Source organism: Coregonus clupeaformis, unplaced genomic scaffold (genome assembly GCF_020615455.1).
Source record: "Coregonus clupeaformis isolate EN_2021a unplaced genomic scaffold, ASM2061545v1 scaf2643, whole genome shotgun sequence".
NCBI lineage: Eukaryota > Metazoa > Chordata > Actinopteri > Salmoniformes > Salmonidae > Coregonus > Coregonus clupeaformis.
The window spans coordinates 50320-69122 of NW_025536097.1; the positions used below are offsets into that span (position 1 = coordinate 50320).

The 18803-nt window shown below is 45.3% G+C and overlaps 1 protein-coding gene and 2 non-coding genes across 3 annotated transcripts; all 3 read right to left on the bottom strand.

The window, feature by feature from the left end:
- Positions 1-656: 656 nt before the first annotated feature.
- Positions 657-18222, bottom strand: LOC121563004 (importin-7-like; the record flags this gene model as incomplete). Its single annotated transcript, XM_045219705.1, is given in 25 exon segments — positions 657-1759; positions 1891-2007; positions 2437-2643; positions 2819-3027; positions 3160-3380; positions 3523-3618; positions 3721-3818; positions 3917-4042; positions 4210-4276; positions 4897-5025; positions 5238-5398; positions 5560-5725; positions 6314-6403; positions 6625-6741; positions 7554-7630; positions 7823-8057; positions 8219-8303; positions 9303-9397; positions 9570-9659; positions 10066-10222; positions 10368-10526; positions 10650-10741; positions 10744-10802; positions 14788-14869; positions 17341-18222. Coding segments are annotated over 25 exon segments (3120 nt in total). The 3' UTR covers positions 657-1658.
- LOC121563022 lies at positions 2133-2278 on the bottom strand. The gene has a single exon (XR_005999728.1). It is a non-coding gene; the product is annotated as a small nucleolar RNA SNORD15 (small nucleolar RNA).
- On the bottom strand, positions 6943-7120 carry LOC121562416. Its single transcript, XR_005999511.1, has one exon. It is a non-coding gene; the product is annotated as a small nucleolar RNA SNORA23 (small nucleolar RNA).
- Positions 18223-18803: the final 581 nt, after the last annotated feature.

The following is an 18803-nucleotide window of genomic DNA, read 5'->3' on the forward strand; positions in this document are numbered from 1 at the left end:
CCATTCTGGATCACAATTGTGACCGCTTAACTTTGCACGTATTTTCTAGCGGTTTCCAATAAAATATCAGTTTCACGTCACCGGTTGTTATACTTCATATTAATGCAGTTCGTTCAGCACAACAAACAAATATAGAATCCAAAAAAACACGTTTTCGAAGTTGGACACAGCCATTTTGGAACCGTAAAGCCTCATGGTGGCCGAGAGTGGAGCAAGGTAGTGGACAATGCAGTAGAATAAAACTCCAGGATATTTGTAATGCATTTTATATACATTGACAGCCAGCAGTGTCTATTAAATGAAACTACCCAGATCCAGGGTAACGATATGCAGTTTGAAGCAAGGTTATAGCCACGTTTTAGTTCGTCTATATCATGCTGCGCAGTACGCAGTCATATCGGTCACTAATAATGTAGACACCGTAAAGCTAAGTGGTGTTAGTGATCAACTGCCAAGGAGGACATGCGACCCTTCGAACCCATAGTAGCATATGGACTAGAATTATAATTAGCTGTCCATAGTTCTCAATAGATTACACATCACCTGATCTGACAGAGTATACAGACATTCCCCCTAAAATCTAGCCTCCAAATCAAATTACTGAGTGCACAAGTGTAAGTGTGTAGTTATGGTAGTAAACAGTCAAATGCATGCAATCCAACGAAACTTTTTTTAATGTTGTTGTGTGTATATTTATATATATGGTTCATCCATACACCAACCAAATGCTTGAGACCTTCACGATCAAGTCCAATTGTACATGCTTCAATGAAGTATCCAATTGACTTTCAGTGCTCACAACATGTCTTGTATCCAACCTGAACACCAAGAGCCTTCTCTTTTTTCAGGAATCTAGAATGTTTCCACTTTAGCAGCAAAGTGATGCCACCCATTTTTCTACACCGTAACCAATACATGTGACAATCAGCCATTACAGGAGAAGTCGTTTGCACAGTAACAAAGTTACAGCGGTTTGCGTTTTAAATGGTCTTACTTGATTTAAAAATTGCAGTCTGATACAGAAGGCTAGGAGACCTGAACAATATGAAAGTGCTAGTCATTAATTTACAGAGATCAGGCATCACATAGTGCTATGAAGTATCCGATATGCTACATATGAATACACTTGACACCTTACAAATGCCTCTGGTTGTTTTTGCAAGGCTACTTAAAAATCAAGAACCTTGGCTTGTATATACATAACAAACATGAGAATTTGTTAATGCAGAAAATAACGTAGACAACACTACTGCCAGAGGTATAATCTTATCACGCACAGCCTTTTGGCCAAAACAGTGAAAATGATGAAACATTTAGTCCCATTATCAATTTCAAATTGTTAAGCCCTCCCGTTTTGTTTAAGTGGGAAGAAAAAAAGAGTTCCGTCATAGTATCCTCCTCCACATTGGATCCCAGAAGACAATGTTGTTCAGAGCTTCTTTTTTCTCTTGCTTCGTGCTCAAGTTCTTGGTTTGTTTTCCCAGCCATTTGTTGCATTTGGTTGCCTTCCCACTTCTTCTGGTGCTATTTCCAATTTGATAGTCAGATTGAAGAGTCAGTGAGAAGAACCAGTTCTGGAACCACTACTTAAGGGAACAACACAAGCTTTTTTCACTTCACTACAATCAGTCAGAGTAATAAAAGGGAGAAGGGATGACTCAATTCATTCCTGGAGCGTTGCCTCCAAAATTGAAATTAGTTGGCACCACTTCTGGCACTGTGAACTTGTATCCGCCATGCTTCTCGATCATTTTGGATTCTGGAATGAGAAGAAAATAGGGCAATTATACAACATGCCAAACACAATGGAAAGTGTTTATTTCCTATGAAATTAAAACAATCCAATTAACAGCTGGCTTATTATTGTATGACAGGGATACATTTACTTACCATGTGCTGCCCGTCTCTGGTCTGCAAGTGTGCCGATGTCATGAAGATGTTTTCCTTGTTCCTCATCAAGGGTTTGTGTGAGTGCCTGGTACCATGTTGGGTCACGGGTCTGGATATCTGAGTTGGAGAAAAACAGTTACATTTCCCTCCCCTTTAGATACCATTTACACTTAAGCATAAAAAAATGCAACATATTGCATTGTCTTCAATCCAAGATATCTTGTTTGGATTGTGTTTTTAGCCCTTCTCAGACAAATGCCTCGAAGTCTTCAAGTGAAAAACACGCTGTTGTGGGAAACTGAACTCAGAGACACAGAACGTGACCCTGACCCAGTGACCACAGACAGACAGTGTCCGGTTCCGACTCGTCATCGTATCATCACTGAAGATCTTGTACTAATAATGCACTGTAAATAACAGGCCTCACAAATATGTTTCGTAATATTATTGATTGAGTAAACACTTATTCATTGTTTATATCAAATTTGCGTCCTTAACTTGACGACCCATCACTAGCTTTGTGTGTCTGAAAGGTGGTCTCCTTACTCTGTAGTATGGCTTTGAAGATCTGGTATTCATCCACCAGGTTGTCTTCATCGTCTACAGCTGTGGTGTAGCCCTCCAGTGCAGTCTCCTCTGCGTCATCCTCATCCCAGTCCTCATCATCCCCATCCTCTCCTGCATGCTTGGCCAGCATCTCCAGGTACTCCTGGCCCTCCTCATCAATGTCATCTTCATCACTGCCCAGCTCGACTGAGGAAAGGCACAATGGATTCATTTATTACTGATCAATCTACTAACAACTCAAACCATCTACCAATGAAGTGCTCCTTGTAGCTGTATCTTATTCCATTTACTGTAGTAGGAAGATTAAATAAGGGAGTGTCAATGGGACTTATTAGTTCAGAGGACAGCACAAATGCTGTACCATTCTCCTCATCCTCCTCTCCATCTTCATCATCATCTTCATCCTCATTCTCGTTCTCTGCTTGACAGGCGTAGGCCCTCTTGAGGCCGTTGAAGAGTAGGATGGCTGCAGGGAGCAGCTGGCCGGCCACCTGGTTGACAGCCTGGGGCCTCTGTTCCAAGTCAATGAGGGCACACAGGCCAAGCACACAAATCTTCCTATCGTGGAGCCTGGGGGGATAACATAAAAATATGATCTTACTGCACATGTTTTTTCTCTACTTGATATCAAACTATATGGGGGACCAGAGAAACCAGACGAGATGTAAATATATTGAACGTGAGCATCTTTCATGGTCTTACCCCAGGAAGCAGTCAACGTCTTTGAGCCACTGGGAGATGAAGTGGTTGGTGATGGGCTCAGTGTTGTTTGGGAAGCGCAGGTTCTCCAGGGTGTTGAGCAGCAGAGGGGGGCTGTAGTAGAGGGCAGCGATGGCCACTTGCAGACACATGGTCCTCAGCTCACTGGTCTTCACCTCCCTCGTCAGCCTCTCCAGTGCAGCCGCCACAAACAAGGGAACAACCTGCAGGAGCGGCAAAGAACAGCAAAGGTAAATGTATAGTACAGTGCTTCTCAAAAGCGGTTAGTTTGATATTCAACACACTCAAATAAGATTTAATACAGTCGCAGCCATACAAGATTTAGTGTAGAAGCCAGACGCTTACCTGATCAATTCCACGCCCTTTGCACTGCAGAATAACCACCTCTAGCAGCTTGGCTGCATGACACTCTGGATCCTCACCTGGATCGCCCGTCAGAACCTGCATGGAGAACAGATTATTAACCTGTTCCCACCAAGCAGAAATACACACCTCCAATATAATGTGTGAACACATAAGCACAGTGGCTGTAAGTTACTGTACCTTCTTGCACATGCTGTAGATAATCTCCAGGTATTTAGTGTCAGACAGGAGAGTGTCTGTGTCAACCGTGACATAGTTGTGAAGGAGAGGCATCATGTCTGAAACAGAGTCACCATTTAATAGAGTGTGTCTATATAATAGTCACATTTCTGGCAAACAGGCAAAGTCAAGAGTCCCAGGTTGGTGTGCAGTATACCTGTGAAGTAGTCAAAGCCATCCTGCTGGAAGACCTCGAACACCAAGGGGAGGAGCTGCCACATCTGTGGGGACACCTGCTGGCAGGTCAGGCTGTGGGCTAGAGACAGGATCTCCTCGTAGAACTCTGTTGGAAAATCAACACAGGCAGGGTGTCAGACAGTAAATATAGGAAAACACCACAGAGTGAGTCAGTTATGTAAATTACGCTAGGCACCTCGCCCACTTGCACGTGTCAGAGACGGGAGGACCCGGTTGGAATGTGGTGGGACAGGAAGAGCAAGGGAGACATACCCAGGACGTGCTGCTGCAGGACGGTGCCGATCACCTGCAGACATATGCCCTCCAGCTGCTGGGTGATCTAAAACAGAAACCCCATTCATTTAATTAGAGCACTGGAACACAACACTCACACAGAGACAGAGATTCACGATGAACGTACATGGTGTTGCAAGACTCTGTGTAGATTTGAGGATTTCATTGTGCAAGTAATTTCCAGAAAACCAAATACCTTTGGCACACTGATGAACACAACTTCATAAATCAACAGCTGATCGCTTTAGTTTACACAGTCAACAACCATGAGAGTAGTATACCAAGAAGACATATCTAACTCATGACTCCAACTGTTGACCAACATTTTCTGTTCTGGCTGGTTCCAAGCATCCACGGTCCTGTGCCTAGGCGGACGTACGGGCAGAGAGCCACAGTGCTATTTCTAGAGGCATCAGCCTGCAAAGCACTTTGAAGAGAGAACAGCCAGAGAACAGTGTGTGTTCCCAGGAGCGGGTGGGCAGCTGGAAGTGTGTCGGCAGGCAGGCAGCGCTATGAGTTGAGCTGGGAGGGGGTGGGTGTTTGGTTGAATGACTAAGTAAATACCAGAATGGCCAATAGGGCAGGAGCCCATATCCTGTTTACGTAGCGTGAGGCAGCTTGATGTACAAGTACACCCCCTGGACAGGACACCATGGCTGTACTCACCTCTTTGTGGTCCTCCACCACACTGAGCAGTGTGTCGATAGTGTTGAGGATGCCCATGGCTGTCACCGCCTTGTCGTCTCCTCCCTCCTCGTCAGGCCCCGTCTGGATGACCTGGTTGAAGGTCATAGCCTGGGGAGAGACAGGGGAATAACAGCCATAAGTGGGTTTCCCTGAGAGCAGGGTCTTTATGACCAGACCAACATGGAACTAGGAGAGATGGTAATTGGACCTTATTTCCTCTCTCCATGGCTGTCAAACGGATCTGTAAACTGATCAAAGGAAGGTGACTTCCTGCTCCGGGCCTTTTATTGAGTCAGGCACTGAGCACACACACTCCTCACCAAGTGCTGTGTCATCTCCACGGCGATGGGGGTGACTTCTTCGCTGTACTCGCAGATCATCTTCTGGATGACGTTGGTGAGGTCATCATTCTCAGTTTCACGCACAATGTGCAGGAGGGCCTGCATCACAGGCCGGATGAAGGGAGTGATATACTCTTTGGCTAGGGAAGAGGAAAAACAGGGAAGAGGAGCACTTAGTGATCATCAGCTATATCATTTTGATTCAAGAAAAACATAACCTTTAATGTTATACAGCAAAGAGAAATACTCCATATACACCTATTGTGTGTTTCTGAGTCTGACAGTGGAGATAGCTAGCTACCTTTCTCCTGGTTGCTGATGAGGACCTGCAGGGCGATGGCTGCCTCCACTTTAACAGGCATCTCGTTGTCGTTGATTAGGCAGAGGCGGGTCAGCTCCAGGGCTGTCTGCAGGTTCTGGTCACTCTTAAACTTGACCTCACAGAAGTAATGCAGGACCCAACAGGCCTATGGGGAAACACCAGAGATGGTGGTTAATACAGTTAACCAGTGCAGAACAGTAAACAAACAGGCTATACTGTTGCTGAATTCTCCTAAATCTAGAATTTCTACCTAGACCTGTCTCCTGAGTGGCGCAGTGGTCTAAGGCACTGCATCGCAGTGTTAACTGTGCCACTAGAGATCCTGGTTCGAATCCAGGCTCTGTCGCAGCCGGCCGCGACCGGGAGACTCATGGGCGGCGCACAATTGGCCCAGCGTCGTCCAGGGTAGGGGAGGGAATGGCCGGCAGGGATGTAGCTCAGTTGATAGAGCATGGCGTTTGCAACGCCAGGGTTGTGGGTTTGATTCCCACGGGGGGCCAGTATAAAAAAAGTATAAAAAAATATGTATTCACTAACTGTAAGTCGCTCTGGATAAGAGCGTCTGCTAAATGACAAAAAAATGTAAAAATGTAAAAGATGTGAAAAGCCACTGCAGTAAGGGAAAGCACTGGTGTTTTACCAAATCATTGTCATTAATATTCTTGATACACATGCTCTCCATTTCTCCCCACTAGAGCCCTGGGTCAGAATGATCTGGCAACGTGACACTTACTCTGGCTCTCATGTAACCCAGCTCACTGCGGAACAGAGGGAAGACGTGGTTCTGCAGCATGAACTCCATCTGGTCTTTATAGACCTTTTTCTGTTTGGGGGGAGGAAGAGAAATGCATTTTTGTTAATAACCATGAATTTCAGTAATGTATTTGATGTATGTGTGTGGGATCCATAAATTAAACTTAAATAAGTAATAAAACAAAGTTGTAACATAGTTACACAGTGTCAGCTACCTCATCTGATGAGTATATGGTCAGACCAAAGGTCAACAAGAAAAGAGGAGATAGCAGGTGGTGTAGGGTTCATCACCTTGAGCAGGATTTCAGCCAGAGAGCCAATCATGTGCAGCGCTCCGTCCTTCTTCCTGGGGTCAGAGGTAGGCTCAGTAAGGATCTGATAACAGAAGCCCATGGTCTTCTGAAGAACCTAGAGAATAAAGAAATGCATTCAGTCAAATGTGCTGCTTCTCTGTGTATCCTGGCTAACTGTTTCACATTAACATCAAGCACCTCGGATACGTCCAAAATGGCACCCTAATCCATGTATAGTGCACTACTTTTGTCCAGGGCCCATGGGGTAGTGCACTATGTAGGGAATAGGGTACCATTTGAGATGTAACCCAGGAGAGTTTGTGGGAGAGTATGGAGGCTGGCCCGTGGTGAGGAGTCAGAGACGTCACAGGTCAGTACTATGATCTCCAGTGGCTCTATGGCTGCAGGTGTGGAGTGAGCACCGCCGCACAGACTGTAAGACACAGCCAGACGGCAGCACGTAACATGGACAGGCACCACGCACACCGTTCACCCACAGCCAAAACGGAATATAACTTCCTCCATGCTAAAACAATACATTAAGAACAGAAAGACTAAGGAGTTAGAGCAACTAAAAGTCCTGCTTTCTTTCAGCTATGCTCCTTTATTTTCCAGTGTTCGCCTGGCTCGACACGTCCACAGACCCGTTCCAACAGCTCTGTACTGTTGTTGGAGCAACAGGGTGCTAATGAGGGACGGGCAGGAAGGAGGAGTGGGCCGGGCCATAAACAAGGGCAGGAGGGAGGCCAGCAAAAACACAGGGCGTGCGTCCCAAATGCCACCCTATTCTCACGGCTCTGAAAAAAAGTAGTGCACTATATAGGGAATAGGGTGCCATTTGGGATGGAACCAGGATCACATCATGGCTGGCTATTGACTGTGCCAGGACCAGGAGGCCCCAGCTTTCACATCAGAACCACAACTCACTTCTTTCCTCTTGTTGCAGGAGGTGAAGAGCAGGGTCTGGGCGGCCGTGGTGGGAGAGATGAAGTCCTCGAACACATCTGAGACAGGACAGAGAGAGCAGAGTCAGCAGATCAGATGGCACATTGCATTGGTTTGTTAGAATAGGTTTACACAGTTACATCTTTTAACTGACCACATCCAGGCAGAGTCTCTGATTCCAGGACATTCCTTTTGGATGACAAACACTACAGAATATTTCTCTGCTTTTCAAAAACAAGAATGGTTCTTACCAAACTTCATGCGGATGTACTCGTATGGGTCCTCCTCCCACAACTCCTGGTCACTGTCCGTGTAGCACATGAGAGGGAAAACCACATCCTGAATGATGCCCTGGATATGTGGCTTGAGGTTCTTCCAGGTGACAGCGTGTGCGATTCCCTGGTTAATATAGTTGAGTGTCTGCTGGAGGACTCTGGGAGCCACGTATTGATTCTCCTTGTACTGATATAAGACCTTCAGCAGCACCTACACAGACAGACAGATCAGTTCCCTGTGGTTGAGATCAGACTCCCAGGCAGACAGACACAGTTGAAAGGCAACCTTCTGTCCCTCAGTCAATCACAGAGTCATGCGTCGCACACATCTTTCAGCTCAGACAAAGCCAAGAGGCGGCCTTGGGCGCTCACCTGCTGTGCTGCCACAGCGTATCCCTTGAGGAAGAGATCGGCAAACTCTGTGTACTCTTTGGTAGTGTTGCCTGGGCTGCCATACCTGGGAGGGGTTGGAAAGAGGCTTTCACAGGTTAATATACACTGAACCAAAATATCAACCCAACATTTGAAGTGTCGGTCCCATGTTTCATGAGCTGAAATTAAAGATTGAAGAAATGTTCCATAACCACAAAAATGCTTTTCTCTCTTCAAATTTGTTTACATCCCTGCTAGTGAGCATTTCTCCTTTGCCAAGATAATCCATCTACCTGACAGGTAATGATCATGCTGTTTAATCAGCTTCTTGATATGCCACACCTGTCAGGTGGATGGATAATCTTGGCAAAGGAGAAATGCTCACTAACAGAGATGTAAACATTTTTACACAACACTTGAGAGAAGTAAGCTTTTCGTGGGCATGGAACATTTCTGGGATCTTTTATTTCAGCTTATGAAACATGGGACTAACACTTTACAAGTTGTCTTTATATTTTTGTTCAGTATACAAACATTTAATGGTGCTTTTATGGGTTAGATTTGTGACTCTCAGCTACATACACTGAGTGTACAAAACATTAGGAATACCTTCCCTCAGAACAGCCTCAATTCGTTGGGGCATGGACTACAAGGTGTCGAAAGCGTTCCACAGGGATGTTGGCCCATGTCAACTCCAATGCTTCCCACAGTTGTGTCAAGTTGGCTGGGATGTCCTTTGGGTGGTGGACTATTCTTGATACACACGGGAAACTGTTGAGTGTGAGAAACCCAGTAGCGTTGCAGTTCTTGACGCACTCAAACTGGTGCGCCTGGCACCTACCACCATACCCCGTTCAAAAGGCACTTAAAATATTTTGTCTTGCCCATTCACCCTCTGAATGGCACACATACACAATCCATGTCTCAAGGCTTAAAAATCCTCTTTTAACTTGTCGCTTCCCCTCCATCTACACTGATTGAAGTGACATCATTAAGGGATTCACTTTCACCTGGTCAGTCTCATGTTTTGTACACTCAGTGTAGAATCAGTGACAATGTGCTGGGGTGGGTTGAGTAGGCTTACCTCTCGAAGAGCCTGGCCAGGATGTGGAGGGCCCACTTCTTACACTTCCACCAGGGCAGCTCAGGTCTCTCGTCCTCATCCACCTGCAAGGTCTCCTGTAAGGCACAGACGGGGGAGGAGGGGGGTGGCAATCAGCTTTGTTTCAACTAGCAGCAATAAAATAAAGCACACACAAACTACAGCTAATCTGTTTGGGAGCTACTTGATTTGCATAGTCAACCTATTTGTGCTCCCCTCCTTGCCCTACCACAGTAAATCTGCCCTCACCGGAGGCACGTCTCTGTCCACCACTGTCTTCAGGATCTCCATCCACTCCGTCAGGTTCTGTCGGTTGATCAACTCCAGGGGGAGGTTATACTGTGGACAGAGAAAAGGAGAGAAATCCCGTCCGTTCAATTCAAAAAGCTTAATTGTCGTTCCAATTGACAGACAAAAAACCCTATACAGCAGTGCAGTCTGGCATGCTGAGGGGGGACAGGTCTTGCCCAGTGGCCCACATGACAGCCAGCAGAAGAAGCCCACTTGGACCAGATGGTCCTCAGCCCTCCCCCTCCTCTATGCTGCCAACCAGGCTTTACAGTGTGGGACTTCAGGACAACCATAATCGACCCGTCTCCAAAGCCAGTATTATGGAAGGAGTAGCTAAATAAATGGACACTACAGCTATACATCCACATTTAGACAAATACCCTACAATCAACACAGACTAATATATACACTTAACTTCTAAGACAGTGAGACTGAAGGATGTGGTCAGTAGTACCTGGAAGAGGGCGTAGAGGATCTTGAAGATCTGTTTTTGCACCAGGACAGATTCACTGGAGGGGTCAGGGAGCAGCTGGATGAAGCGGTCCTTCAGCATGGGCATGAAGATCTGCATGGCCGCCACCAGAGGACTGCGCTCGTCCGGCTTCTTGTACCTGTCAAACACACAATCAGAAACATCAGCCACCCGAAGATACAGCAAACAGCTCTATAATACTGTCTGTGTCCCAAATGGCACCCCATTCCCTAAATGGTGCCTTTTGGGACACAAACAGTCACTCTATAACAAGGAGTCCTTACTCGTAGTTTTTCACCAGCTGGTAGAGGCAGAGCAGGATGCCCAGCCAGCCGGCGCTGTTATCTGACTGCAGGTAGAAGCCAATCTTGTCCACAATGGCCGTCCACTTGCCGGGGTAGTCGTGCTTAATCATGTGGTGGATGCATGTCGTCAACTGCACTCTGAAGGGTTGAAGAGAGAGGAGAAATAGGTTGGAAGACGATCTGGTTGATCCGAGCTACCCCTACCCCCCCCCTCCGCAGGCGCTGTGCAGTGAGCAGATCAGCCACAGGGCGGTCGGTTACCTGATGCGCTCGGGGGAGTGGATGATGGCCTCCACGATGTTGTCACGGATGAACTGCCTGTCCTCCTCGGGAATGTTATTGACAGGCGTCTCCGTGCTGATGCCGTCTCCTCGCTCCAGTGCTGGGTCACCATGTTCTTCAGGTAGATCACCCCTGGGGAGGGGAGAGGGGGACAATCAATCAACTGTTTGAACATAAGACAGGCTTCATAGAGATCCTATTAAAAATGGATTATATAGTGAATTCGGAAAGTATTCAGACCCCTTAACTTTTTCCACTTTGTTACAGCCTTATTCTAAAATTGATTTGTTTTTTCCCCCTCATCAATCTACAAACAATACCCCATAATGACAAATCAAAAACAGGTTTAGAAATGTTTGCACATTTACTAAAAATAAAAAACTGAAATATGACATTAACATAAGTATTCAGACCCTTTACTCAGTACTTTGTTGAAGCACTTTTGGCAGCAATTACAGCCTCAAGTCTTCTAGAGTATGACGCTACAAGCTTGGCACACCTGTATTTGTGGAGTTTCTCCCATTCTTCTCTGCAGATCTTCTCAAGCTGTCAGGTTGGAAGGGGAGCGTCACTGCACAGCTATTTTCAGGTCTCTCCAGAGTTGTTCGATCTGGTTCAAGTCCGGGCTCTGGCTGGGCCCCTCAAGGACATTGAGACTTGTCCCGAAGCCACTCCTGCTTTGTCTTGGCTGTGTGCTTAGGGTCATTGTCCTGTTGGAAGGTGAACCTTCACCCCAGTCTGATGTCCTGAGCGCTCTGGAGCAGGTTTTCATCAAGGATCTCTCTGTACTTTGCTCCATTCATCTTTCCCTTGATCCTGACTAGTCTCCCAGTCCCTGCCGCTGACAAACATCCCCACAGCATGATGCTGCCACCATGCTTCAACGTAGGGATGGTATTGGCCAGGTGATGAGCGGTGCCTGGTTTCCTCCAGACGTGACACTTGGCATTCAGGCCAAAGAGTTCAATCTTGGTTTCATCAGACCAGAGAATCTTGTTTCTCATGGTCTGGGTCCTTTAGGTGACTTTTGGCAAATTCCAAGCAGGCGGTCATGTGCCTTTTACTGAGGAGTGGCTTCTATCTGGCCACTCTACCATAAAGGCCTGATTGGGGTAGTGCAGAGAGATGGTTGGCCTTCTGGAAGGTTCTCATCTACACAGAGGAACTCTGGAGCTCTGTCAGAGTGACCATCGGGTTCTTGGTCACCTCCCTGACCAAGGCCCTTCTCCCCGATTGCTCAGTTTGGCCAGGCGGCCAGCTCTAGGAAGAGTCTTGGTGGTTCCAAACTTCCCCAGATCTGTGCATCGACACAATCCTGTCTCGGAGCTCTATGGACAATTCCTTCGACCTCATGGCTTAGTTTTTGCTCTGACATGCACTGTCAACTGTGGGTCCTTATATAGATGTGTGTGCCTTTCCAAATCATGTCCAATCAATTTACCACAGGCTCTCCAATCAAGTTGTAGAAACATCAAGGATGACCAATGGACACAGGATGCACCTGAGCTCAATTTCAAGGAGTTTCATAGCAATGGGTTTGAATAGATACCCTATGTTTTTTTTAAATTTGCATAACTTTCGCTTTGTCATTATCGGGTATTGTGTGTAGATTGATGAGGAAATGTTTATATTTAATCAATTTTAGAATAAGGCTGTAATGTAACAAAATGTGGAAACAGGGAAGGGGTCTGAATACTTTCCGAATGTACTGTATGTAATTCTATGGCAGGCTTAATGTACAGCTGGTATTCCACCCACTTAGATTTAATTCATGCAAATTGTATGATATGAAAGTAAAATCTGCTTTGACCATGGGGTTTAAATTGAACCCTTCCAATTCCTATGGATTTCCATGGAATTGCAGCTGGTTAAAGTGGCACAATACTATCCACATCTCTTTAAAATCACTTTACATCAGGGAGAGCTCTGAATTGTTAAGAGCGAGTCAGTGTGACATTGGATGATGTGAAAGAGTCCATCAGCCTAGATAGCAGCAGCAGCGGATCTCATGACCAGCACATTCACTGTGGCTCCTCTCATGTGCTCAGGTTGAGAGGGAGTAGCAGTCGGCCGGGTGAGGAAGAGGGGTGCTTTTGGGCCCCTTTAAGAGCCCACACCTCTCCTCTCAGCCTCAACACAATAGCATGTCCCTGTTCATTAGCACTCCCCATCCAAGCAAGAAGTCACTCAAATATTCATCCGTCCACTGCCCCCTAGAATTACAGCTCACATCTCTGCCTCCATCTTCAACTGATAAAATCAGAGCAGAGCAGCAGAAAGAGGCCTAACTCCTTGAGTGAGTCATAGAACAGAGGTGTAAAAGTGTAATTTAGTTAGGGGATTGCAATGGTTCCCCCTCCCGTGTTGTAGCTCAGACAGTGAGTCTGAATTTGTAGTACAGGTGTTAATTGTTCTACAGAGCAACAATGGAGTGTCTCTGAGGTCAGTGGCCCACAGGCACGGTGCGTGAGGGGTGGGAGGGTGAAAGGGGGCAGGTGAGGCTGTTGATGGGGGGCAAGGGAGGGAAGGGGGAAGCGGAGGGTGGGGGGGGAGTGGATCAGACATCAGACTGCTGACACAGATGTGATCACCGTGCTGCTGGTTGGGAAGACATAATCCTGCCAGTCAGTGCTGACACAGCGAAACCCTCACAACCCCACTACTGTACTCCCCTCCCCATTACTGTGCCCCTCTGCCCAGCCCAACACAGTCCACTACTCAACATCCCAATAGACCACACATTGAGGCAGGGAATAGATGATCCCTGAAATTGCAAATAATGCAATTGCCTATAATATCAGTATGACAGGTTTGAAAAAAGAAACAAACCATGACAAAAAATGCTATTATCTGTCATAAGCAGGCAGACATTTGTCCTCAATAGGAGAGGGACCTGGGTCTGAACTCACTGCCTTTATGGGAAGCCCTCTGGAATCCCTGGCATTTGCCTGCTGGCTGATAACTGGCTGCGGAATCGCTTGGCTCCTCCCTTTGTGTGTCAGATTACAGCAAAAGAGACTCATTACCACGGCACGACGGGCCAAAGTGCCGAATGGGAAGTTCCTGTGGCTCTCCTGGGGACAGGTGCCAAGCCAACGTGTAAGCCTCTGTTACCCAATGGCATGCCAGCTATGATCTATCCTGTGCCACCACTGCAGGTACTGCAGCTGCATTCACTTAATGCAAACCGTCTGAATCAGAGTCAGGTGCAGCAGGGCTCTATGGCAGGCCAAATAGCACATTCACAAGATTGAAGGATAGCATTTCTGCTCAACACACCAGTTCCTGGTCATCTGCTTGACAAGAGGCACACAGATTAGCACCCACTGCATAAGGCAGGATGGGCTGCTGCCATGTTAGACTTTTCTCCAGACTGTCACATTACTATGGTCTTGTTGAAGCAAGCTACAATGTAGAAGAACTGACGAAGTTGCTAGATAGAAGTTAGAACATGATGCTATGAGTGAGCACAATTGAATATGCTAGTGTGGAGGCTAGCAGCAGGTTGAAAATGACAGGCTCTGTCTGGCAGCCACTTGAGGACTGCACACATATTTTAAATGTAATAAAAGTCAATGAGCCACTGATCAAGAGCAGATCTTCCTACCATATAATTGCACATCATTACCAGAGAAGCATGTGTGACACATGGACAGGCTATCAACAGCCCCTCACACGGAGCATCTCAAACGTGTGGAATGTTATTTTATAACAAGGGCAGCTGTACCAAGGCAGAATGTCCAGACCGAGCGATTATAGATTTCACTAGAGCTCTCTAGCAGACTAAAAGAAGTGTGAAATCTCAATGTCAATGCAAAGGTAGCATAATAAAGATGGCATAATATACCACAAAAAAACAGATATTTCTATAGTGTGTGTATGTCGGTGCACAAATGTACACGTTCAGGGGAAATTGGTCAGTCTTTTCACAATATGACTGGTGTCATCAGTGAGAGAGCTGTGGCAGTCAGGGCAGGGATCATCTTTGAGAAAGTGTGCTCAGTTCATTTGAGCTACGGGTGTAGATACTCTTCTGGTGAAGTTCCATCTGCAAGAGAGCCCGAAACCCCACCCCGCCCCACATCATCATAATATCTACCCATCCTCTGAAACTCACCTGCTTGTCTGACGGGCAAATCCAACTGATCAGACATGGTGACTTGCAGCAAAGCAGACACAAAATTCACCTGGGTGTGACCCTGTAAATGAAAGCAGAAAAGGATGCATGAATATCAAACACTGATGTGTATTTGACCTACATATCAGCAAAACAAACAATGTATACATCTTGAGCCATTTAATAAGAACCATGGGTCAGTCTTACCAACTGCAGATCAAGTAAAAAACAGGAGGATTTTGCCATTTTACCTGGGTATGATGACTGTGCCTGCCTTGTTCATTTGGATGTATATGCTTTATTCATTTGGATGTATAGGTCTAAATGGCTGAACTTAAACTATTCTCAATTAGGGATAATGCAGACAGTGTCAAGTTTTTAGGGAATTGCTATCAGACTACCATGTACTATTTGCAAGTAGGCAAAGTGTGACATGGCATTCCTCTCTATTCCTTGCCAAGTAGATTACATGCCAAAGATGACAGTAATGCCATCTAACCATTATGTTGAGGCATGGAGCTCCATTAGCTGCAGTTTATACACTACAGCTACTTAAGAATGCCACATGAGAGTTTAAGAAACCTTGATGCAACAGGTTGATGCAGCGTTGGCATCCAATCAATCAACAGTGAATGTGTCACCTCTCCTCTTCTCTAGACACTCGCTAATAATGATCAAACTTAAGATATCCAGTACACACAAGAGTGCAACATACTTTTTCCAGAATCATTGATCACATAAAGGGAATGAAAATGGGTCTCAATGATTTGCCCCACCCCCCCACCCATCTATCACTTGCTATTTTAAGTGAATACTGTTTAGGCTTAACTGCTCCAGATGAGTCAAATGTAAGCGAGGAAAAATAGCCTCCTCCCCTCCTTTGCCTGTAGATACCAATGCACTCCGCAACCTCTCCCTGGATACCGCACAACATGACTCAGATCAAACAATCCAACAGCACATTCTTGTTCTGTGAATTTAAATTCTGGCCTTTGTATATTCTGTTGTCACGAAAACCAAAACAACGACCTCAGATTGTTGAGTGGAGAAGTTAATGTACATTTTATTTTTGAGCCTGACTAGGCCTACTCTTATCAAACTAAAGTTACCTAATAATACGTTATCGAGCTGATGACACACAATATGAACATATCACAGAAATAACAACTTGACTTAAAGGTCACTCAAACCCCAGTTTCACGACAACACCGTACATCTATTGTTCTAAGGATAGCACAGCCATTAACAGACCAGAGTATACTTGACACTTGCCCAAGAGAGACTTCCTACTACTAGCTAGCTTTTCACGTCGCGAGCGAAACATAGCCAACTATGTGACCATGCAAGAATTCACGCCGTCCGTATATGTTAGTTAGCTATGGCACGTCTACATTTGACATGAAGTCGACATTTTGATAATGATAATAGGCCATGTTGCGCATAACCATAGCAAATAACATAGTTAGCTAACATTAGCGAAATTATCTGCGCACGCGGACAGCTCATCGAATGACTCAATTTAATTGATGGAACGCTAGCCGCAAAAAGTTGCTAACGTAGCGCTAGCTAGCGTACATTCGCTTTTCCCTTTGGCTTTCCAAATGAGGTACAAACAAAACGTTTGCCCCGTTACTACACCCTTTACTAAATACGTAACTATTATTAATGATTGCTATTGTTTACGTTGTGTCTTGCAAGTTAACTAGCGTTCGATAAATCAAACCTACCTAGCTAGTTAGCAAGTAGCAGTTAGCTTGCTAGTTAGCTACGTTCATTAAAGGCAAAGCCAGCAAACTAAATAATAATCCAACAACAGCTACTATCACCTATTAGACGTACATTTATAATGATAGTCAAGCGTTTATCATCAAACTACTTTCCTAACTAATGTTACGCCTGTCAATATGTCCGATTGGTGACATTTTGGCTGGCCAACTAGTTTATTTAGTTAGCTAAGTTCAACGGACTAGCTAGTTAGCACTACTGCTGGGCAATGTCAGCAGTAAAAAAAAAACACCTGACACGTGAGGCACTTAGCCAACTTGCTAACAAAGATTTTCGGACTTTTAGCAAACGGTAGTTACACTCGTATACTAGATCGCATGATTTAGTTAGTTTAGACAAAACTGGTATAAATAATGGCATAATTGGTCTTGCCAACGATTCAAACATTGATACATCATCTAGGCCAAAAGCTAACTAGCAAGCATCGTCCAACAAGGCTTTTTACTGCGTAGCTAGCTAGTAGCTAATTATCAAGGAAGCTAATGCTAACTTCCCGCACGTTTTTAAAGAACCAGCTGAGGGTTTACTGGGTGGATTCGCCGATCTTGATGTTAAAATATAATAGGAAACTATGAAATAACACCCGTAACGTCAAAAGTCTGATATGTTTCGGTGGATATATATGTCGAAGAGAATATTTGATCTGTCAAAGTTCTGGACCGACTCTGGTCTCCCATGATCACAAGCTAGGAGGACTCCATTCCATCTTGATGTGTGACACAACAGAACAGAGGCCCGATCCACGCCACAACCACCCCAAGTTTTTACCTCGTTCAGCTGTCTCTCCGCGGCCTCACGCAAGTTTGGGTCCATGGTCCCCCGAAGGGCCTCGATCAATACGTTAGGATCCATAGCTAAATCTGGTATGGCTCGGATTCAGTATTTCTGTGGTCTATGAATTCCCAGTCAATGCGCACATGGACGCACGGCTCTTCAGTTACCGGCGCGAAAGGAAGAAGTGAATGAAGTACCCGGATAGATCAGCGCCAAATTTCTCCAACACGTACATCCGCTTCGAACTATTGCACTCTAGGAGTTGTAGTTTTACATTGGTGATATCGCTCTCACACTGTCTTACAGTCAGTAAATAAAGACACTGCTGATAATGAGAACAAAATATAAGCATGTCATTGCAGTTGGCAAGTTGATTTGAAGTTTTCAGCACCATCTTTCATGATGATGTGGATGACATCATAACATCAGAGAACAATCAACATCTAGCTGTTGTATTGAAAACCTAGTCACATAAATGGAAGCTACTAATATTACTACTACTGTAAAAACGACAATAATATACTACATAAACACTAAACGCCGTGCTGCTGTAACATTGTTTTGGAAATACAGGGTGCCGCATGGGGGCACTGTGGGGAAAAGGTAGATAAACAAACTCCGAAAATGTGAAAGGCTGTGGGAATGTGTCAATTTCCTAGTCGCCGGTTGGCAAAGCGGTCTCTCGTCACTTACTTTCAACTTTTGACAGAAGCACGGTGTGTTACACCCGAGGTCGGTGTAGCTAGCTCGATATCTTAATTTAATAAGCGGACATGGCCAAGAAACGAAGAGAAAGACGAGAGGCCGATAGTGTTTCGTCAGTAACGTTACACGAAGAACCGAAGTCAAAATGTAACGAGGCACAAACCCTCAACGGTAGGTATAGCTAACGACGTTGCTATCCCGGCTAACTGGCTAGTATAGCTAGCTAACTAGCAAACTTACGTGTGTTCTGCTAATTGATTAGCTAACGTTAAAATGTATGACTGTTTCTATGGTGTGGTAGACGTCTTGTTAAATAATGTTGCTAGCCAGCTTGATAACCAGCCAGATGATTGCGAAATGCTGGATATGTCAGTCAGCGTAAGCTAAGTAACAGCTAGCTCATTATCAAGATTCAGAAGTTGCTTGCTTTCAAGGCTGGTGGTATGACGGAGTTGAAGCACAGACAAAATGGGATAGTTACCAGTATCTTTGGTTGAAATTCACATGATCAGGTTAGGAACTTAGTAGCTTGCTATCTATCCAGCCACGGTCAGCCACTGTCAGGTGCCATACCCAGTTTGACATTAAGTTACTAATGTTAATCAATGTCAATGGTAGAACCACTGGGTTGAAGCCAGGAAAATATTAGTAGTCTAACCATGTAATGTTATTCTTATATAGATGGAGCAACACAATTACCATAACAGGATGTTACACAATAAACAGATAAGCTTGGAGTCATTTGTGATAAC